The 24,590-nt window shown below is 35.0% G+C and overlaps 1 protein-coding gene across 6 annotated transcripts; it reads left to right on the top strand.

Annotated features, from left to right (window-relative positions):
• Positions 1-25: 25 nt before the first annotated feature.
• Positions 26-24,378, top strand: LOC113515442 (DAZ-associated protein 2-like). 6 transcript variants are annotated; one of them, XM_052898410.1, is made up of 6 exons: positions 26-181; positions 11,280-11,372; positions 12,151-12,293; positions 13,616-13,762; positions 14,552-14,670; positions 15,500-24,378. In XM_052898410.1, exons 1-6 carry the CDS (start codon positions 166-168, stop codon positions 15,507-15,509), a joined length of 528 nt encoding a protein of 175 aa, XP_052754370.1. In that variant the 5' UTR covers positions 26-165; the 3' UTR covers positions 15,510-24,378. The 6 variants fall into 6 exon arrangements, with proteins under 6 accessions (XP_052754370.1, XP_052754369.1, XP_052754368.1 ...); XM_052898409.1 differs by having other exon boundaries at positions 13,613-13,762; positions 14,549-14,670; XM_052898408.1 differs by having other exon boundaries at positions 12,130-12,293.
• The last annotated feature ends 212 nt before the right edge of the window (positions 24,379-24,590 follow it).

Genomic DNA, 24,590 nt, shown 5'->3' with positions numbered 1-24,590 from the left:
AGAAAGAAGAGCATCACTAGTCAGTTGCGACAATCGTTCGTTACGAAGCGTTGTTTCTGCGACTGCGTTGTAATCCTTTTTGTATTATACACTGTTTCCGTGAAAAATAATCGCAACGAGATTAACTCGAATATTTTTTATAATAAATAATTTGTAGTTTTGTAAATGGCCGATAAAAAAGGTATTTATGCGCTTGTTTTTATTATTTTCTTTGTTCTTTTATAAGAAAATGTTGACATGTGTAACGTCATTGGGGACCTTGGTTTGGCTGTTTTTACTTGTTATTTAGATTTACCTGGGTCCCATTCTCGTGATAAGTATTGGATAGAATCGGATAAAGCGTGATAAATTTAATTGCGATGTATTATTTTGCTGATTCGCTATAGATCGATATCAGGCTAAAATTCCAAGATGGTTGACTATTGTAATTTCTAGGCGGGATATTTTCGCTAAATTTAGTGGCAAATCGTTTGATTCATTCATTTAATAGGCTTATTTTGATCAAATACACATTGAATTTACTATATATCTATGTTACGGATTCATATTGTAACATTTTGAATCGATTTATTTTACTTGTTATTTTATATAGTATCTACCTACATTTTACTACTACGTAGACACAATTTGAGTAAAATCTATAAAAACCACTTGATTAATCGAATAATCTAGGAATAATTAGTTTCTATACATACGTTAAATCTCAGAATTGAATTCTCCAAAAGTGGGTCAATCCATACCTACTGACATAACAACTAATAAATCAACTGTTTAAATGTTTACGTCTTAGATTTACGTATATCCAAATAGTTAAATAATAAATCAATATTAATTTCGTGAAGGTGCATTTAGACAATGCAAGTAAAGTCTAATTCTTCTGCTACTATTGCAAGTTTTGCTTAATATAAACATGCTAAGCTCACTCTGTTTTTACTTGATTGTATTAAGAGAAACGTAAGATATTAATTATCAGATAAAGAACTACCATCAATGTATTTATTAACTATTAAATTAAATGCAGAATTGCATAAGTTTAATTACATTTTGAAAATGTCATCCATAGACAAATGTTCCTCGTCTGTGCTAGTCCTTAGTCTAAAACTGAAAAATAGATTTTACTCTTATACTTGCTTACTTCTAGTAAAAAAAATCATAATTATATACCCATTTAGTGCTTTATTATTAAAAAAAAATCATATCACTCAGAATTATTAATAAAATAATAATCCATATGCTGAAAAATGGTAAATGTCACCTATAGATATGAACAGTGCCATTGATCTCACAATTAGTGTATTCTTTGAGACATTCATCCATTCTTATTCCTGAGCACTATGGCATTATGTCCTTGAACCTCATTATTTCACTGCAACATCCCATCGTTCAAACTATAATTGCATTGCAATATTTGCTTCATAGATGAAACAAGTGAGAGACAATTGCTGCTGGATACTTTTCTATAGAATGTATGGACATAATTAATTCTCTATAGGGAATACCATATGTTTATAGTTATATATTTACTACAATGATTAGGTTTGTCACTTGAAATAGTTATTAATTTATATTTTAATATAAAAACCCACAACTTTGTTACACAATATTGAATTATAACACTGCAGTTATGCTTTAAATAATTTGTTTTTACTGGTTTAATTTAAATAGAATTATTTTGTTTAATTCCATTACTGTTAGCATGAGTGTGGTTATCAACATTAGACAATTGACTACTGTTATTTATATCCTTATTTATGGGGGTGAGTTTAAGGTGAAATATGTGTTGTAAAAGGTGCATGAATAAAATGATAGTTGGAGATTAACAGCTAATATGGAAGGTTGTGGAACATCTAGTAGTAACAGTGGTGGTCAATCTTGGAGTGTTGACAGTCACGCACATGCTAATTGTAGCGGAATTAAATAAAATAATTGTAATCAAATAACCAGTGATATGGACTTCAGCAAAATAACACCTAGTTCAGTTAAATATTGACTTTTTTTTAATTAAATTAGTTTATTTTGCTAATAGCCTAGTTTTGTAGATGGGATACCCTTATCTTGTGAGAAAACTTGATTTCACATACTTGTTAGCAAAGTCTGGAGTACAATTCTCACATTTATTGGTCCAACAAAGCATTAAATCAAGGAGCTTATGCAAATCTGCCACTGTGCCATGGTATTTCTTTAATTTAAAACTAATATTTTTTTTAATGAATGAAAATGGAATGGTAACTCCTCCTGTGTTTATGGTACATACAGGTGGGACACCATTGAGTGATAAAGAGGCAAATATGCAAATTTTCCAATTTATTCCAGCAGTTAACTTTCCACTCCTGAACAGAAACCTCCTCACAAGGGAGTTTTGCTAGTAGCCATGTGGCTTGGCAACCGTAGTTAGGCTTTTAGAGATGTTTTAAGAGGGATGCTGTTGTCCATCCCTCTAATATTAAGTTCTTTCAGTTGCCTCTTATGGCACCCATTGGAAAGGAAGGAGTGGTCTTTTTATACCAGGATGATACCCCGGTTAGGGGGAAAAGGGATTGTTAGTAATAGAGACTGAAATCCCATTGCTAACAATATACCCAACTAGGTTGACCTCCATACGGTTCTCCCTGGAAACTATCATGGTTAATTCCTGATGAATTCATCATGATGGGCTAACTGACCTGTTTTCATTCACATCGATCACCCTTCACTGGTGCTCCGCCAGCATATCCTGTTAGCGCAGGCGGGGTTACCATACCATTTTCATCCAAGAAAAAAAAAAGATACCGCGGTTAAGTGTATTTTGATTTTATTCATTATAAACAAATAAATTTATACTCTTTATAATATTAATTTAGAAATTTATTTATTAACAGGATTTAGTCTCGAGTGCTATTTGCATCTCATAACATTATGCTAATAAAACTAAACAAAACATGACGTCAGCCCGTACAAAACACATTGTACAGCCTTGATGCGTTACACATGTCAAACGCTGCTTTACTATGAATTAGTTGGGAATTCTGTTTATTACTCGAAAATGAAACTATAGACTGGATTTCATTATGTTTATTTTTCAATAGCATCTATAAAGAAGTATAAGGTCCTATACAGATTTACAATGTGTCCCCTACAGTGGCGCAACGACGTCTACTAAGCTATTCCACGGTCCGTATACACTCGCCTTTACTTACGTTAGGGTCAGCGCAGACCGACCGTAAATCGGTCGACGTGTCGACTAAAAAGGTCGATTCCAAGCTACATAGAAAAAAAAATATTTCGCTATATGAAATTCAACCTTATACTCAGGTTGTTAAAGTCTATTTTCATATGAGAAAAAATTACTTAACTATTTTAACTATAAACACGTTTTGTTCCACATATATTAAGGATTTATCGTAAAATACAAAACGGTGATAGTTAAAATAGGTTTGCTACCACGTTTTGTGTGTAAAATAGAGGAATTGTCGGTGGGCGCTGTCGCTAAGCGCGCTCGGGCGTTGTCGTGTTCGCGGTAGGGTTGCCGCTACGTTCGTTGCTCGACTGTATGTGTTGTAAAACTGGTGCTATGTGCAGACAATTGGTATTCTGATGATAATATAACGTTACCCACACCCTGCCCCCCTCCCAGCGTCCGCGCCCCCTCCACAGGAGCCGCGCCTGCGCCGCAGTCCTCGCGCTGCTGTCGACTAATCGCTCATGTAATGACACCATTATAGAATTTTTCTTTTATTTTTTTTTCTTTTTGGAAACATAGTAAAGAGAGACAATATGATATGTGCGTAACGGAGTGTGGACTACCATATGTGTTATTATGATGTATAACTAGCGTGGTGGCTTGATTGCTTATTATATTTATGTTTGCAAATCGCCGTGTCTTGATAGTCCCTTATGGACTCCAGCGATACAGGTTCGCCTAGTGCGAGTTCCAATGGACTCGCGTTGTAAATTTCTTGTGTTTAATAAGTAAATAAAATAAAAAATTAAATACATAGTTTCACTAGTATATATAGTTACGAGCCCCGGCTTCGCGCGGGTTTTTGAAAATAAAATACTACCTATGTTATCCACTGAATGTTCCCCTTTAAGTTTTCACATGTTTTCTAACTGCATTGGCTTGACTTGAAGAGATCTCTATTATTTATATGTTTTATATATATATTTTTTTTAAATGTCTAAATATGGAATGGTAACTCCACCTGCGCTATCTGTATAGACTTTTTACAAAAGTCGATTGCTTGGGTACCTCTGTCCTATTCGTGTTTCAACCATGAAGCAGCTGTTCGCATGGTTGTGTTTCGGTTTGAAGGGTGGGATATGGCGTGAATTTACAGGGTACAGAGGAATAACACCTGAGTCCTCAGGAATGGCAACGCATGGGGGTTTCATGGGCGAAAAAGTATACTCTGTTATGTCCACGGTACTGCTCAAATCTATCTATTGGCGACGGTTACCACTTTCCATCAAGTGGGCCGTCAACTTGTTCGCCATTCTAAGTTGTATAAAAAAAAAAGTATGATCTCCCAATAATATCATGAACTGATTGACTTACTATTGTTTTTAATTAAACAAAAAAATATCCCACTTACATCAATAAAGTCGAGATAAGATATGTATAATAAATAATGGATCTTTAATAAACAAATGTTCTAAAGTTACAAAAAAAAAAAAACAGACTGTTTATATAAGAAGCAGTAAAATTATATAATTGTTACTATTGTACATATATTTTGACTGTGGCGGCCATATTTACAGAATATCTGAGTTATTTAGAAGTTTTTGGTAGAAGATTGAAGTTTTGTTTTTAATTGTTTTTTTTTTTTGTACAACTTAGAATAGCAAACAAGATGACGGCCCACCTGATGTATGTTCTATGTATATAATAAATTTATATATATTTATTTTTGCTGCATATTTATGTATAAAGGCTCGTTGTCTTTGTCGTTCGGGTTCCCGGGATTGTATTCCCTAGACATTATTTTCGGCTATATGGTATTTTTTTTTAATGGGTGACAATGACATGGTAAGCTCGCCTGCACTATCGGCATACGCTGGCGAAACACTAGGGAGGGATGATAGGTGACGATGGAAGCAGGTCAGTTAGCCCATCGTGATGAATTCCACTAGAACTAATCACGATGGTTTCCCGGGGGAACCAAGTGGAGGTTGACCTGATAGGGTGGGTGTACTGCTAGCAATGGGTCTTTTTTTTGATGGGCGAAAATGGAATGGTAACCCCGCCTGCGCTAACGGGATACGCTGGCGGAGCACCAGTGAAGGATGATATATGAGAATGAAAACAGGCCAGTTAGCCCATCATGATGAATTCATCAGGAATTAACCATGATAGTTTCCAGGGGGAACCGCGAGGAGGTCGACCTGGTTGGATATATTGCTAGATTCTCAGTCTCCATTACTAACAATCCCTTTCCCCCCATATATATGCTAGCAATGGGTCAGACCCCATTACTAACAATATAATACCCCTTTAATTTTGATCATGAATTATATCACCTTCATTTATTTCACCGATAAAAAAAAAAAAACATTCAAAGAAATGTTAAGGGTAACCCCACGGATCGAATTATAGCTAAAAAGGACTGTCTGCAGATAGGAAGCTAGTGAAAAAAAATTGTTTACCAAAAAACTTATGTTATCGGTATATTTTATCATTTGAACAAGCGAAACGAAACGTTTTTATTAGCAATCAGGTCACCACTTCGTTTTCTTCACGATTCCGGCGAGTGTATATGTTTGTAAAAATAAAAAAAAAAAAAAAAGTTAAAAAAAAATAAAGTACTAAGAACACTTCTCTGAGAGGACTATTGGTATTGATATGGAGCTGCGTTGTTGGCTGTACAGTAGATGTTTTCTGCTTGAACTTATTTGTATAGTGTAACGAGACGGAGTCCTTTCAGACGTGTGTCACAGATGGAGGATAAACGTATCTGCTCGTTGGAACCATATTAGTTAACACGTAAAAAAAATAAGTTGTCTAAGAATCCAGTTCTGTTTATTTCGTTTGTGAAATTAAAAAAAAAAATAGAAACAAATAAACAGAACTTTTTACATTTAATTTCAATATCATCGATGTTTTTATGCTACTGTATTTTTTTTTCTTTTTATTTCCTATAAAAATTTAGTTCACAGCTTATTTTTTTTTTAATTACTTTTTATAACACTTAGTTTTAAGGAATAATAGCGACATTCAGGTTTCTTTGTTGTTGTTTTTTTTTTTTTTTTTTTAATATGATAATGAATGAGATAATTAACTATATGTGAATGTCGCTATTATATTACATTAATGCTAGTATTTATTGCACCTTTATAGACTTAGCTGCAAATTATTATCAAATATAGTCAAGTAAATGTATTTGTATACATGTGCAGGTCATAAAGAGATTTGAAAAAAAAGAAATGAAATTGCCTCTAAGTCTTCAAGATACCCTATTATAATGTAATAGGGTTGTCTTACGTTTGATTTTTGTTTTTCTTACCTAGTTTAAGCTATTTAGTTTTAAAATAAATTGAAAAGAAATTGCGCGCCATTGGAATTGATTTTCATTTGTTTTTGTAGTCGAAAACAATTTAGAAACACAATTTCTTTTTAATAGCTTGGAATCTTTAAGGTTTCCTTGAGATTTCAATTAGCACAGAAATATTATTAAATTACATTTTGTGCTGGAGTCGAGGCATGACTTTTTGTCTATGATTGTAATTAAGTCGTTACACGTAACAATTAAAAAAAAAAAAAGTTATGCCCTTTTATTGTTTAAGACTGTGTGTTTAATACTAACATAACATCAAAGACCGAAACCGTAATTCGTATTTTCATTACCGTTTCGTTTTTGTTTTACAAAAATCATTTTTTTTTTTTACTTTTACCTGTAAAAAAAAAATGTTTTTTGCTCTATTACTATGTAAGGTGACGGTGATCTGGCACTAGTATTATTTGACATATCCATAACAGTCGTGCCGTGCGCATTTGTTTTGTTAATCAACACATAATTCTAAGATTAAACTAATATGAAGTCCGAATAAAACTATTATAAGTTATATTCAGACTTATATACCACCTTTTTAATTTGTCGTAGCATTGACAATAAAAAAAAAAAACAATAATTTAACCATAGACATTTTTTTTTATTTATTATGACTTTGGCGAAAGCCATCAGCCAAAAAGTAACAATTACAAGGTAACAGATTAACCATAGACAAAATACAAATACAGAATGTGAATAATAGAGAATAGGAAAATGGCCATTCTTTTTTTAAATTCGAAATGAAGAATGTAGTGTTCTTGGTATAATATTTTTTTGTGGTTTTCGTGTTTTTTTTTTTTTTATGTTTGTTACCTCATAACTTCGTCAGTTGTGAACCTATTTGGAAAATTCTTTTTACATCTGAAAGGATATACTTACAGATCGGTCCTATACGTGTTTTATCAAAATCGTTTCATTAGTTTAATTTTTAGACTATCTCGTTTTGACACAATTGCAGTTGGTTTTTTTTTTTTTTTGTGGTACACAACTTTTAATTTTTGATTTTACGGGAGAGAAATAATTAAAACGAATGAGAAGAGTTCAAATGACAATTAGAAAGCTAAGGGGCCGCCTGAAAATCAGCGCTATATAGGTACATCTCGCTGGATATATGCACAATATATAGCAATAGCTGATGCGGCCCCAGCAACCTGCAATATGAATTTTTTCTTTTCTTTTGTAATGTTGTATTTTAAATTATTATTGTTAGTAATAAATACACTATCTGTCTAAAGGTTTAATTAAATATAGAAAATGTATTTGCTTAAATGTTCTCTAACTTTGACCTTACTTGCACAAACGAGAGACTTTTGTCCTGGAAGGAAACAAAAATTCATTGTATTTACTAATCTATTTTTCGGAGGATTTACTATAGATTTGAAATATTAAAGTTTTATATGTTCTATTAACATTAGAGACGGTCTCTCGTATGTGCTGGCCGTGAAGTTTTGCAAAACAAATATAAATTAAAAGGGTGGTTACATTAAATTGTGGATTGAACCTTAAATTAACCGGAATGACATTGTTAGTGCGTGTGCGTTTAATCTAGCCGTTAAGTTAACGGTCAGAGATCGTCACTGATGGTGTAAATTTCGTCGCAAACCCTCGATATGTGTAATTAGATTACCGAGTGATGATCTTGTACCGTTACATTGTCTATAGCAGTTGATCTGCCACAGACAATGGTGCATGCAAATAAGCTTCAATTGAAGGACAGGGAAGTATGTCAGTTGCGAGATTCTAACCTGTATTTTTTCATATATATCGGAATTAAACACTTTACCACCATTTTCTAGGGTCCCACCTACTTTTTTTTTTTTTAGTATATCTTCCCTTCTCTGGTCGTGCGTATCTATGGCGGTTTTCGTTGGATTTTTTTTTTACAGGGATCCTGTGGTTAGGTATTTATCGTTCGAAATGCCTTATGCAAGATTTCTATTGAAACGTATGTTATACCGGCTTGTTTTTTCCCATTTGTTGATTTATTATAAAACAACAAATATATTAACGCGCTTCGTCGTAAAATATGCTTTTTTCAGTAACGATATTATGTTACCATACATTTTTATCGGTAATAAAAAGTGTGCCATATAATTTCTCTCTTTTTGTTTACCATAAAATTATGGATACTTTTTAAATAGCCGAATAAGTATACTGAAATTAATGTTTAAACCTTACCAGGATTTTTGTGAATAACACGGTATTTTACCTTTTTTTTTTTTTCATATAAAATTTTGCTGTTTATTGCAGCTGTTTTTTTTTTTTTTTTAGTTTCTAGGCACGAGACATTTGCCATTGTTTACGGCCTGAATGCTATTATTTGGAATTAACATTGCTATAAGTTTTTTAGTTGTTAGTTAGTTGTTAGTAAGCATGGATTTTATTTTAGCTGTTTCTTTAAATTTTACAGTGTATCTCTTTTGTGTTGTCTCACAATTGCATGTTTCTATGTCCTTCGACGCACTCATCATAATTATTGTATTTCCGTTTTTTTTTTTTTATTGCTTTTTTTGCATATACGCTTCATAGATTTGAACAGCAAAATAATATGAAAATGTATTTTGACATCCATAATGTATTTACCACTTCGATCGTGAATGCTACTAGCTATCGCCTCAGGAACTAATATGAGGCCATCGTGTGACAGTATTGTTGGAAAGTAATTGATTTCGATGTAAATTAAACCTTAATAGCAATGAATAAAGTGTATTTTCCCTTGTATCGAAAGCTCGGCCGTTTCTGAGGCTTCATTCTAATATCTAGTAGTATATAAGTACGATCGATATATTTACGACAAGAAATCTTGGTACAATTGTCGAATAGTTAGTTACTTATAGTATTAATGAATAATGTTTTAATTTACAAAGGAATGTTCACAAAGTGAATACACGCCGCCGGCCTCCTTTTAACGGTCGCGTTCTGATTGACTGTGAATTTATGGTTGATTAATGGCGATTCCCGTGAACAAAAATTATATCTCGTGATTTTAATACACTATTACACAGTCGGGACTCGTCAGCACTGTAAAAATGTATGTTTCTAGAAAAAGAGAACAAAGATTTATTAATCCTCTTTTTGTTTTTTTAATAAATAGCACATTTTTAAATAACTTAAACACCTAAGTTCACAGTTAAACTCATAAGTAAAATTAATGTCTTTTTTTGAAGGTACTTTATCGTGTGGTTGTTTTGTTTACAATATAAGGATTAATATGGTCACACTAGCTTGCCAACACTGCACCCAATTACTAGTAACAACGGATTATTTGGAAAGAAAAACCCCTCAATTGTTTCCATCTAATCGTTGTAAGTCAGTGTGATCATTGCAGTTGAGGAATGCATTGTAAATAACGTTTGGTAGGCGTTCAGCACACTCCATTTGTACTGTGTTGGATCGTCAACTCGACCTACCAAATCATCCCCCGTCCCCGGTTCATAAAGAGAATTATTTTCTTTTCCTATGAATCGCGGCTCGGTCACTAGATGGAGCTTTCCAAAATGGACAGTGTTGTGTTACAATTTAAGATTCGTTTTTGGAAAGCTCGTATTGGTGACGATATGCCACGCGTTGTATGGACATCGCTTGTCGTTAACACTGGCGTCAGTGATCACAGCGCGGACGAGATAAGAACACGTAAATCTAACGTATGATCTACACTTTTGTAATATACGCAGTTCGCAACCTAGTATATTGCGTCTCATTGTAATAACGTAATGTAACATGTAACAGTACTGTATTGTTACATGTTACATTACGTTAGTACAGTATAGTACTGTTACATGTTACATTACGTTCAAACGGGACTAGCCAGTCGCCAACTCAAATGCTATATTCCGTACTAATATCCAAATATTCTTATTTCGTCCGCGTCCCGGCCGTCTTTTATGTCACCATCGTTTTTTTTTACCACTGACTCATTTTTGCATTATTTTAGTTTTATGTAAAAACGAGACAATTCTATATCAAAATTACCCGTTTCTATCAAATTTACAAAGTCGTCACTGAAGATTGAATAAAAAAAAAAATTGTCCTAGAAAAATGGTAAACCATGGTGACATACGTGTAACACGGCCGCACCGCTGCGTCAAGCGTGAATGCTCGGGCTTGGGTTGCGGATACGCTCGCCCGTACGGTACGCTTGCGTCGACATGGCACAAAATGTTTCGATGATGTTTGTATGGACTTCACGTTGCTTAGGCATGATAGAGTTTTATGACGTTAAAATTTTTTTTTTCTTTTTTCAATATAACTGCCAGTGACAATGTGTTAATAATTTAAAACTCACTCATTCCTAAAAGTAATATGTCATCGAAATAATTTTTCATATATGTTTTGTATTAAAGGTTTTCTTTTTGTGGAAATCTAAATAAAAAACGTAAAGAATGGTCATCCTTGTATTACGCTTACGCTTAATGATGTAATAAGAATTCATATTATTACACTGTATTTATTTTAAATAATTCCATTTTTTTTTACTTACAAAATCATTTTATAGATAATAAATCTTGTAGATCAAGCTAGTGGTGAATTTTATAATAGAAAGAATAGCTGCCTTTATTCCTTCCACTAGCTAAAGTTTTAGCTGGAAATTAAAATAAAAAAAAAATCCGATATTATTCAAAAATGGAACACTCGCTACGTAATATCAGGATGTGCCAACATCAAAGTACGATTTTGAAGCCATACCATTGAGCGCCGTCGGGTGGAGCTAACAGGTCGCGAGTATACAGTATCTGACGTAGCTAGTTGTTGCAGTAACTCCCCCCCTCGGCGCGTACCCGCAGCCGCAGCCGCCCCAGGGCCCGTTCCTGCCGGCCCCGCCGCACCAGGCCGCGCCGCAGTATGGAGGTAGGCTTAAAACAGTTCTTAGGGTAATTAAACCCCCTTGCTGTAGTTTTTTTTCTTTAACGAATGATGATTGGATGGTAGGCTCTGCTTGCGCTATCGATACACTCTGGCCAGACTCCAATGAGCGATGATAGGTGAGGACGAAGTCAGATCAGTTGGCATATATTTCAACAATAAATAAGCTAAAATGATTTCTAAGATGAACTGCATAGAAGTCAAATTGGCTGTGTATTGCTGACAATGGGGTAGTTAGACCTCATTATCAGAATCAGTTTCACCCCCTTATTGTTATGGTATTCGGATATATTTGATTGCTATTTATTGCTATATTAATAATAATAAAGTACAGTTATGGTGCAGAATATGGCTCTCTCTTTGCTCGTCACCTTTCTAGATTTATTAGATGATAATTTGGCTGGATACTTTAAGTGAAGATAGGTAAGGATAAAGTCAGACTATCTATAGGGACTAATTCATGTAAGGAGGCACTAGACTCCATTTCTATCACTTCCCTCTCCCCTCCTCCGCATCCTTTGCAAGTATCTTTATTTGTTACATTGTGACCCCGCTTGCGTGATTGGTATACACTGGCGGGTCACCAGGAATGATAGGTGAGAATGATATCAATTGACCAGTCATGACAAATTTACCTGGAATTAAACACGACGCTTTCCAGCTGGGAAGTCGATCTGACAGAGTGCATTGCTAGCAACAGGGCCGCCAGATCCTATCACTGAGGCCCCCCTCCCCCGTATAGAGTGTGTGTGTCGGTCCCCAGTGCACGGCGCGGTGGCGGGCGGCTCCCCGTATGGAGTGACGTTTGGCGGCGCCGGCGCCGGCGCAGGCGGCGTGTATGCGCCGCCGCCCTACGACCAGCTGCAGCACCACCAGGCCATCCCCGCGCTCAGCCAACAGCTGCCGGTCAGTCTCTACGCGGACACGTGCACATACAGCATACGCACACGTACACACACGCATACACACGTGGATATTAATCATACGCACACGTTCACACACCCATACACATACACCATACATACGTGTACACACATACGCACACTTGTATACATACGCACACGTACACACACACATACACTGGTGCACGTACATCATACGCCCACGTACACACACGCATATACACGTGCACACACACCATACGCACATGTACACACACGCATACACACGTGTACATACATCATACGTACACAGACACACACGAACACACGCGTGCACATACATCATACGCCCACGTACACACACGCATACACACGTGCACATACATTATACGTGGACATACCTCTACATTATATATCTATCTACATACACATTTTTATATATTTAGAATAGCAAACAAGCTGACGACTTATAGATGCGAAAATAGACATCTCAGGATATCATAAAATTTTGCGTGATAAATAGTTGTAAGTAATTCCTTTATAACTTCTATATTTATTTTGTCTTATAAATTCTGCATCTTTTTATACGTAAACACTCATTTCATTTATTAAATAAATATAGAAACGTCAAGATACAGTGTGTGCGTAAATTATATAGAACACTGATAAAAACAACGAGTCAGCTAATGTGACAATTGGCTGACAAAAAGTTGACGCGTTCTGGAGGCTCGATGCTCTACCTATATAATGTAAGTTGTGATGTTCGCGTAGTGTATTAGCGCCTTACGACATACTCCTACATCTGTCTTCGCTTCCAAATTCACTAACATTACTTGTACAAGGCAGTGAGGTGGACAAGTCCAGGGAACTAGGCACATTGACTACGTTTTGTGTAGTTAAAAAATTCAAGGATGTGACTTCACTTTTGTCTCTAGTATTATTTTTCTCTGTTTTGTTTGTTTTATACAACTTAGAATGGCAAACAAGCTCACGGCCCACCTGATGGAAAGTGGTAACCGTCGCCTATAGACATGAGCAATACCATGGACATAACAGAGTATACTGTTTCGCCCATGATACCCCCCCCCCCCCCATGCGTTGCCATTCCTGAGGACTCAGGTGTTATTCCTCTGTACCCAGTAAATTCACGCCATATCCCACCCTTCAAACCGAAACACTGTCATGCAAACACAACTGCTTCACGGTTGAAACACGAATGTGTGACAAAGGTAGCTAAGAATCGACTTTTGTCTCTCCCTCTTATTTTTCTCTGGTTTTATTTCTCTTTATTTCATTGCTCTGTTTATATAATCTAAAGTTTTAAAAAGTAATCCGTATGTTCAGCAGATGTATAGTCCGGCGGCGGCCATGTACGCCGCGGCGGCCGGATATCCGGGCTATATAGGGTACCCGGTGCAGTACTACCCGTACTACCCGGCCGCGGCCGCCGTGCAGCCGTCCATCCAGCCTCTGCGTCCCACCATCATGATACCAGTTAGTATACGTGTCACCTTCAAGGCAGCCATCAGGGGGGAATGGGATTGTTAGTAATGGAGACTAAGAATCCCATTGCTAACAATATACTTAAAAAGGTTAAAAAGGTCCTTATGGTTCCCCCTGGAAACTGTCATGTTTAATTCCTGATGAATTCTGATGAATTGACAGGCCAGTTAGCCCATCAATCATGATGGGCTAACTGGCCTGTCAATTCATCAAATAATAGTGTACTACATAAAAAAAAAAAAACTATAACAATAGTGTCATAATTAGTTGTTTTGATTTAAAAACTAAACTATTTTGACAAAACTTCTACGGGACCAATCTGAAAGTATGTCCTTTCAGATATAAAAAAAAAAAATTCCCCCATCAATTTATAAATGTCAAAGTTATAAGGTATATGACATAAAAAAATACAATCAAATTGAGAACCTCCTCTTTTAAAGTCGGTTAAAAAAAGTAATCGAAAATGGGTGTTCTAAATGATGGATGGCTTTTTTTTGGGTTTGATGGGTGAAAATGGTATGGTAACCCCGCATGCGATAACGGGATACGCTGGCGGGGCACCAGTGAGGGATGATAGGTGAGAATGAAAACGCATATCAATTAGCCCATCGTGATGAATACACCTGGAATTCAGTATTATATTTTCCAGGTGAAACTAAGTGGATGTTAGGAGGGTATATTGCTAGCAATGGGACTGGTAGTCCGTTTTACTAACAATCCCCTCGTTGATCCGCTAGTGTAAGTTCGATACGACAGTAAGGGTGTTTGTGTGCACAGCAGAACGGGTTCGAGGCGGGCGGACGGTTCGAGGGTCTCGCGCAGACGCTGCTGCCGCCCGCGCCGCCCGGCGTGCCGCCCTCGCCCGCGCACCTCGCCGCCATACAGCCGCACCAAGTGCTGTATGTACACACACACACACACACACACACACACACACACACACACACACACACACACACACACACACACACACACACACACACACACACACACACACACACACACACACACACACACACACACACACACACACACACACACACACACACACACACACACACACACACACACACACACACACACACACACACACACACACACACACACGCACACACACACACACACACACATACATACACGGTGAACACGCACACACACACACGCACACACACACACACACACACACACATACATACACACACACATACACACACACACATACATACATATACACACATACATACATTATACTCACATATTTCTTTAACATAGTCATAAAAATCCTATTGGTAGTCGAAAATTTATTTTTAGTCTCTTAAAGAAGCTAACTATTATAATATAATAACTACCGATTTAACTTACATGTAATTAAATTGATAAAACTATAGATAGCTACTCTTTAGTGTTTCCTCCAAAAGATTACAATAGTAAACTTATGATAGATACAAACAATTACAAGAAATAATCACAGTGAGAGAACATTTTTTTTTTATACAACTTAGAATGGCAAACAAACTGACGGCCCACCTGATGGAAAGTGGCAACCCTCGTTTATACACGTGAGCAGTACCATGGACATAACAGAGTATACTGTTTCGCCCATGATACCGCCCGTGTGAAAATCTATTACATCCGGTCATTTTCAAGCCATGATCTTACCAACACACAGCATTTGCTTTTTATTCATATAGTTTCGATTTACTGATCATAAATGTCTTTCGATTACAGATGGCGTTAAACAGCGGGGCATCGACGACCGACGGTAGCTAAGCGAAACTATAGATGTAAGCTGAACATGCTGTCCTTTTCTGCCGACAACAGACACGAAAGAGACAACTGCGGACTGTTTTTAGGCCTTAATATTATTAGGCTATAATCGAATCCGGTTTAGGTATTCGCATCTGAGTCAGCGGATCAACTATTAGACGCATCAAAGTCCAAGGATCAACTTCTGTATCGTTGGATCAACTTTTCTTTTTTAATTTCATTTTTTTATTTATATATAAAAGTGATTGTTTTTTACTTGAAAATACTATGTAGCTATTGTAAACAAGATGTAAAATTTATCTTAAGTCCTTCGGCAACGCATCAAACATAACCAACGATGTCATATCTTTGGTATTAATGTGTTGACGATGGTTATCACTTTTCAACAAGTGGGCCGTTGCCTCGTTCGCCAATTCTAGTTGCATAATAAAGCGAAATATTTGTTACATAAATAATATTCCTGATACAAATATTGGAATGTATTTCGTGAAAAAATGGTTTTCAGAAGACTTTGATGCGCTTTAACCTAAATTGTATTGGTATTAATATTCATAGTATTTTTATTATCTGTTCCATATAATTATTTTTGGCTATATCCAATATTGTTAAAGTTATCACTTTTTTTTTACATAAGAAATCATCTAACAAAAAAAGTTAGTTACTGAAATATTTACATCTAAATATTTCAGTAACTAAACTGAAATATTTAGTCTCTTTCAGGATAACTTTCATTTAGTAATGAAGTAACAAAATGCAGGGGAATATATTAGTTATATGTGTGTGAAAATGAAATTAATACCAATTTTATTCTAAAATTATATAACAAAACCAAATATGAACTTAAATGAATTTTGATCTGATATCTGATATATATATATAAAAAGAAATATCGCTCCGTCGGTGTATCAATTAGCCCGATATATATTTGACTGTGATGTCTGATTGGTTGCAGTGCTTGTCGAACATTACCCAACTTAGACTAAAGGGTAGGTTGTATTATAGACTTCGCTCTCTATTTATTTTTTTTATAGAGTGTCAATCGTCCCTTCCTTTGTATTTAATTGTGAATGAAAGAGAAGGGAGATGGGAATCGCACAAAGTTTAAAAAAGGATTTCTATGGGGTAGGAACGTTTTAATATATAATCTATGTCTGTTTAGACTAATAGACATGTTCCATTCTAATAAACAAGAGGCAAAGGACTATTACAGGTATAATAATGTAAGGATCAAATTGTGTGGATCTACTTAATTGGATCAACCTATTTGAATCAACTTTGTTGGATCAACTCGTGACTAAGAACGTAAAGTTGATTTTGCGTATATAAAATAAATCTATGACACGTTATTGGCGTATTATCCGATTGCACAAGTAGTGTACTGTGTTGGACAAGCACTGAACCGAAGGCGAACGGATGCAATTCACCTGTGGCGATCGTCTCAACGCTAAAGTATTATAGATCGAATGTACGATTAGACTTGCTTGCGTTGTGCTGTCTATGACTTTAAATAGAGACATTTAAGTAATCTTCAGCAGAATAGGTAGAGTATAAATCTGTAGACCGTATCTACAGAGGAACCTCGTTGAGGATATATCTAAATAAAGATATTAGCACTTTATATAGAAAATTGTCTTCAAGTTCATATATTATATATGTATACAGGAATGTATATTGAAAAAAAAAAGGGAATTCATTCAACGCCAAACCATTTTGTACTTTATATGGTCTGTGTAGGAATACTATTGCAATAACAGTCGATGAATAAAGCCGTAGACTGGTCCTTCGTTGCGTGTAGACGTACATGTAAGTGGTCGACAGTTACACCTTTAAATATTCTTGCAATTTTAATTGAGTACATATCATCTCGCTATAAACAATAGGTACAAGATAGTATGTTATAAAAATCCCTCTGATACATATTTTTATAATCATAAAAGCAATTTAGTGAACGGACAGCACATCGCAATATATTTAGTTATATATAATTGTGGAATATTGTGGTTGTGCGTGACGTGCGAGCGAGACGTGTATGTGTGTGCGAGTGAGAGAGCATGGTTTTCGTTTTATTACGGCGCGGTTTGTATGTATATTAGGCAGCAAATGTTAAATGTTTTCAATGAAGTATCAAAACTGTGACAGGAATCGCGTGTATGGTTTATCCTCGAATCAACCAACACAATTATAAACGCTATTACTGATATCCAACAATTTGGATCAACTTAATTGAAGTTAGCCAACCTGTTATGAACGTCCAATTATTTGGATTAACTTGATTGCAGTTAGCCAACTTGTTATGAACGTGCAATTATTTGGATCAACTTAATTGAAGTTAGCCAACTCGTTATTAACGTCCAAATATTTGGATCAACTTGATTGAAGTTAGCCAACCTGTTATTAACGTCCAATAATTTGGATCAACTTGATTGAAGTTAGCCAACCTGTTATTAACGTCCAATAATTTGGATCAACTTGATTTAAGTTAGCCAACTTGTTATTAACATCCAATTATTTGGATCAACTTCGTGGAATTTGCTTACCAGTTAGTAACATCCAATTTTTGAAATCAACTTCATAGAAGTTAGCCCATCTGTTAGTAACATCCAATTTTTTGGATCAACTTTATTGAAGTTATCTATTAGTGACACCCAGTTCTTTGAATTATGAAAGGAAATGAGGATGTGTTTTCATCTGTCAAGACTCTACACTGGTATAGTTTTTTCCATTTCGTATTCTATTTTTGATTAGGTCAATATTTTGTACAGGTATGCGTTTAGATTTTCCATTTGTATAATGTCTTATTGGTATATTGCACTGTCAAATAAATAGGACCATAGGTGGATAATAAATAATTGATCCAAAATAAATTACCTATATTCAAATAAATTTATATACAAGCTTTTTTATATTGTCATATTTTTTTACTTTACTGTTGAGTTCAGAATTTTGTTAAAAGTTACCAAGTCTCTAAAGATATTAATTTAAAATTTACTAAGTTTTTAAATATTTGACTGTGTTAATATACCCCTAAAACAAATGTACAGAATGTTTGGCATTTCTTGTTGTTTTGTTGTGGCTAAATCGAGGTGCTAAAAGTCTTGTCTGTATAAAATCATAGCGAATATATATACATTTTTTTGTTTCTGACAATATATGCATAATTTGTTTAGTAATTTAAATCAATTTTGTTAGTCAATCAAATTTGATTATATTTTATGCTTTATCGAAAATCTCTCGTATTGTTGACGTGTTAATTTTTGATCCTGCCAATGGGGGACAGTTCGGATCAACTTCGTATCAACTGTATTTAAAAGTAATTAAAGTTCCAATATTGAGTATAGATCTCACTTAAGAGGATATTGTTTAATACTGTCGCGCTGGCCAAATGGCTCTGTATAGTTTTTTTTTTAATTCTTTGGACCATAGTTATGCTAATTACGAAATTCGTATAATCTATGGTTAACTATTCAAACATGGTATTTTGTTCCATTGGCAGTATCAATGTTTTATAGTATGATGATTTTGTTAGCTGGCAATGTAGACTTTTATAATGGCAACATTGCACTCTTTAAAGCCATTTTTAATTATCATAATATTAAGTTATAAATTAATTTATTAAAAAATCTACTATTTTAGTAGTTTTGGAAATAATGCTGTATTATATAAAGAAATTGTAAATACAGTAGAAAACTGAATAATAAAAATATATAAGTCGATATTGGGAATTTGATTAATTAACTAAAACTAACTTAACAGACAGATGATTAAATTCCCTTTGTCCAGTTCAAAATGAACATTTGTTAAAAAAAAACTACTAAAATAGTAGATTTTTAAATTGCAGTGTTGCCATTCGCCCACAGACTGTTCACTGGCTGGTTATAGTTTTGATTGAAAGATAAGATCAAATGGAATGAATGTTTTAACAGAATGTGATGTAGACGGTTGTTGGAATCTCATTTTGAGAAGATCTACAGGAATTCGTTTCTTTAAGATTAGTACAATGGAATATGAACACTTTGTTTATATATTTTAATACCAATTTCATATAATTCGAGGACTTCTAAGCTAATATGGGAGGGGGGGGGGGGGGGTATACGTGTTACGCCATTTTTCTAAACCAGTCATAGTAATAAATTTATTTGCATTAAATGTCGTAGGTATCGGTTGTCTTAAATTACATAAAGTTTCGTGCCTGTTTAGTTATCACAGTATCACAGCATGCAAATCTCCCATTTTGATAGGAACTGATTAATTTATGCATCGACAACTATATTAGATATTTATCTATTCTTTTTTGAAAAATTCGTCAACAGAGTAAAAGCTTTTGCTAAGTAACCATTTACGTAATACAATTTTTAATTTATTCAATGGGAGTTCCTTTATATTTATAGGTAAGGGCCAATATGAACTGAATTTCTAATAAAATTTAAATTATTGTAAATTTAGTTTACGATGACCCATAAAACATAAAAGGCCGGCAGTACACCTGCAATGCCTTTGGTGTTGCGGGTGATCTAATCGGCGGTAGTCACTGTGTGGAGGTAAAAAGGGAATTTCGAAAAATTTCTAAATTACGTCAATAAATAACGTTCAGATTAATGACGTCTCGGAATCGGTCTCTATTTTATTTGTACTGCAAAACATGGGATAGCGTAGAAGTTCTTTGATTATATACTGAACTATATTGTTTTTTATACAGTATGTTAATTAATATAATCCATTTCTTAAAACTGATAGGGTTTCGAAATTTTTTTTTTGTTTCAACCAAAAAGTAAAGGAAAAATTCTGATAAAAGAAAACTTTGTCTTTGGTAGAGTTACTAATGACACTGCACAGTACAAGATAATATACACGTGTTTATTGTATTAATTTCAAGGGTTAAACTGACCGTTAACTGTCCACTGCTGGACATAGGCTTCGCCCATAAAGTTTGTTCTGTCAGTAGTTGCCACGCTTGACAGGCGCGTTGACAACTGCGTGAATTTACACGGTACAGAGGAATAACACCTGAGTCCTCAGGAATGGCAACGCATGGGGGGTATCATGGGCGAAACAGTATACTCTGTTATGTACATGGTACTGCTCATGTCTATAGGCGACGGTTACCACTTTCAATGAGGTGGGCCGTCGGCTTGTTTGCCATTCTAAGTTGTATAAAAAAAAATTTTTTTTTTGATGTTTTAAGAGGGACGCTGCTGCCCATCCCTCGACCATTAGGTTTTAAGGAGTGAGTTATATTAATTAATATATATTTCCATAGCAAATTACATGCTTATTGAAATATGAAACAATTAAATAGAAAAAATAAATTAATATTACGTCATTTATACTGAAAAGTATGAATTGAACACTTGAATTATTAAAAAATTAATTATTAAAAAAATTGTTTACAGTTGTAAACTATTTTGACACGAGATGTCGCCAAATTATTGTCTCATTGAATATTTGTAATTTGCAGTTTGTTTCAATAGAACTTAATTAAAAGAAAAAAAAAACAATTTCTCCAACGATAAGATCTCCATGTTTACACATATTTTAAATACACTATCAGGACTTTATGCGATAAAAAAAAAATTACAGGTAAATAGTACCTATATATCTGGCCTTCTAGATGAGTGGCAAGAGAATTCGTCGGTGGAATGGACTTGGCTTGCGAATTTGTAGGACGGAATGAGATAGCAACATCGGATGTCTCATTCCAACTCATACACTCGTTCGTCGATTCCATCGGTTAATTCGCTCGCCCCTTGTCTATAGGGCTGGCTTCTTTACTGCCAACGTTTTGACGTGACCGACAAAGAAGCAGGTATGAAAGTACTAATTTATCTGCAATTTTTTTTTCAGTCCGCTAATGTCCAATAGTGACATAAATCGAACATCAATCAATCGATTGCATTATTCGATTTGTTTACTAACATCGTTTAAATAGTTTTCCGTTATTTCCGAATTAAGTTCAATTGAAATAGACTATTTGGTTGTAACGTCTCATGCGCGGTCACCCATCCGTTTAATGACCGCCCAGTTTGTTGCTTAACCTTATAATTGTGTATGACTGTATACAGTTAAAGACTACAGATCTATTCTCATCTTTTGTACTAGTTTATTAAGCGTTTTTGAATATATTGCATTGTATTTTTTTTTTTTTTGTTATCTGAATCATGTTGTTACGATTTAGGAAACTGGGTCTACCGTGAACCTGATTTCGAAGTTTCGGACTCGTTCATATCAAAAACGGGCCCTCTAGACGAGTGGCAAGCGAATACGTCGATGGAATCGACATCGCTAGCTAGTCTGTAAGTTAGAATGAGTCACCCGGCGTTGCTATCTCATTCTATCTCATGGACTCGCTAGCGATGTCGATTCCATCGACGGATTCGCTTGCCACTTGTCCAGAGGCCCAAATCAGTTGTGTTGCCTAATAATCGATTGTGAATAAGAATCGATTGAACTATTCGATTTTTAGAATTACTAGATACTAGCCAATTCCCTCGGTTTTGCTCGCGTGATTCTGTATCTAAAGTGTCCTATATGCTAAGTTCTGATATAACCTACCCGTGTAGTAGATTTCATTAAAATCCGTTGAGTAGTTTAAGCGTTATTGAATGAAAAACATGCTAACAATTTTCCACATTTATAATTTTAGTTAAATGGAGTTATGTCCGAATGAATCGTTTATAATCGATACGTTATGTAACATTATTTAGCAATATTAAATAAGTCCTTACTAATATTATAAATGTGAATGTGAGTTTGTTTGACACCTCAATAGCTTATTAATCACTATGAAATCTGGTATATACGCACTATATATACATAGGCTAGTTTTTATACCGATCACGCGGATGAAGTCGCGGGTAGAAGTTAGTACATGATCGTTACTCTGTTATTGGGCAACACAAGTCTGTAGACGGCTAAGAACAAGGAATTACATAGAAGGAGTGATAAAATTGTCGATTCACAGCAGGCTAGTATATAGAAAATGTTATACGGCCGTATAACCCTACCAAATTCAGATACAACCTGCTCGCATACTTTCTATATAAACTGTGTCCAATATATAATCTAGTAATGTAAAATTTGTCATTGACAAATAATTGACATATCAAACATTTTCTATACACTAGCCTGCTATGAATTGAGAAAAATAGCAACTGATGGTGTATCTTTCGTCCTCTTTTTACTAATTATATTTGTATAAGAAGAAAGGAGGCAACCGTATGATTTACAGTTTTTATTTTATCATTCCCTCTATGTAATTCCTTGTTCTTAGGTAGACGGCGTCACTAGCGCCATCTCTCGCATTATCATAAATACCACAATAAAGTGTCTGAAAAACAGAGAATGCACCATTTAAGATCCATACAAAAGTTGCTTGCGTTAAGTTCTCGTTGGTGCGGCTTTGAAATTTCGGAAAATGTTCATGGTAGCGTCGCATGTTCTGATTCACGTGCATTAAATGAACGCTGTACATTGTGGTCGATTGCGACGCGTCATTACTCTAGACCTATCTCTTAATTTTACAAAAATACAGTATACTCTGTTATGTCCATGGTACTGCTCATGTATATAGGCGACGGTTACCGCTTTTCATCAGGTGGGCCGTCAGCTTGTTTGCCATTCTAAGTTGTATAAAAAATGTATGTAATTGTAGGGAGACAAATTTGAAATGCGAATAGATTGCAATAATTTAGTTTTACTAAATATATTTGATGCCATTCTTGCCTCGTTTTAACTAAATTTCGAAAAAAAAAAGTTTTATTGCCTAAATTTATTGCAATCTCTAAATTTGTAGTAATTTGTAATAGGGTCGATTCTAAAACGCTATTATTTATGAAAAAAAAAAAAAACTATATTACAGTGAAATTAATATACTAAAGACCAGTATAAACTGAAAATTTTATCAGAATTGAAAACTATGTTTAATTGTCTATAAAATATGACATAATAATATTGCAAAACTGTCAAGTTACTTGGAAAATTTCAATTAGAGATAGTTTCAGGGTACGACGCCTAAAAAACGATCCAATTGTCATATCTACTTTTTAAAAGGAGATCAGAACGAAAGCCGGTGTTCATGGGAATAATTATAATAATTCCATTTAATGTAAAAAAAAAAAGAAATCTCGCCATTTATATTACAAGGATGCATTTAAATTTTGTCACATGTATTTGTATTCCTTAGCCCTCCTTAACATCATGCGAAGGATAGGAAACTTTATTATAAGTCGTCAACTTAATGTGCGGCACTCCTATGGGGTGAATGGACCCTCAGTTACATATCTGAAAATTTGCTCGTTAATTGCTATCCAATCTATTAGGTTTAGCGTCTGAATATCAATAAACGTTGAGTAATGTAAAATTACTATAATATATTACCTCTATTTATTGCCACTTTGATTGTGGCGCTGTCGATGTAAAGTGCATCTAACGCATCTAGCGATTACGAAGCGAGCAATCGTGATATGTAATATAAAAATATTTTTTTACAGTTAGCTATTAAGAAATGATCGCCCAGTGTTTGTTATTTATTAATTTGTATTTAATCAAACTACGATATTAGTGTCTTATATGAACAGTCATTCCCACTCGCCCCCCACCAGTCGGAGTGACGCATACGAATTTGACGTGCTATAACTGGACCAAATAGTCGAAAGATGTTTCATGTAGTTTCTTTCGGTCGCGTGATGTTTTAGGGTCCGTTGCGGTGGCAAGACGCAGGGTTCCGTCAGTGGGAGCTAAGTGTAAGTGGGTTTTGCTCAACATGTGTGAATCTAGACTTGCGAGTCACGTGCAATATAGCATAATTATTATTTTGTTTCCAATAAAATTAATAAAATCCACAATGTGTTTTTATTCTGTGTATTCCTGTACTTTGTAGACGCGTCCATGTTGCTGTTCGTGTCTATAAGTGACGGTTACGATTTTCCATCAGGTGGGCCGTCAGGGAGACTTTGTACAAAAGTCGATTGCTTGGGTACCTCTGTTCCATTCGTGTTTCTTCCGTGAAGCAGTTGTGTTTGCATGGCTGTGTTTCGGTTTAAAGGGTGGGATATGG

This window comes from Galleria mellonella, unplaced genomic scaffold, assembly GCF_026898425.1.
Source record: "Galleria mellonella isolate WM207_F2 unplaced genomic scaffold, CSIRO_AGI_GalMel_v1 utg424, whole genome shotgun sequence".
NCBI classification, from domain to species: domain Eukaryota; kingdom Metazoa; phylum Arthropoda; class Insecta; order Lepidoptera; family Pyralidae; genus Galleria; species Galleria mellonella.
This window is presented reverse-complemented; position numbering and strand designations above follow the sequence as displayed.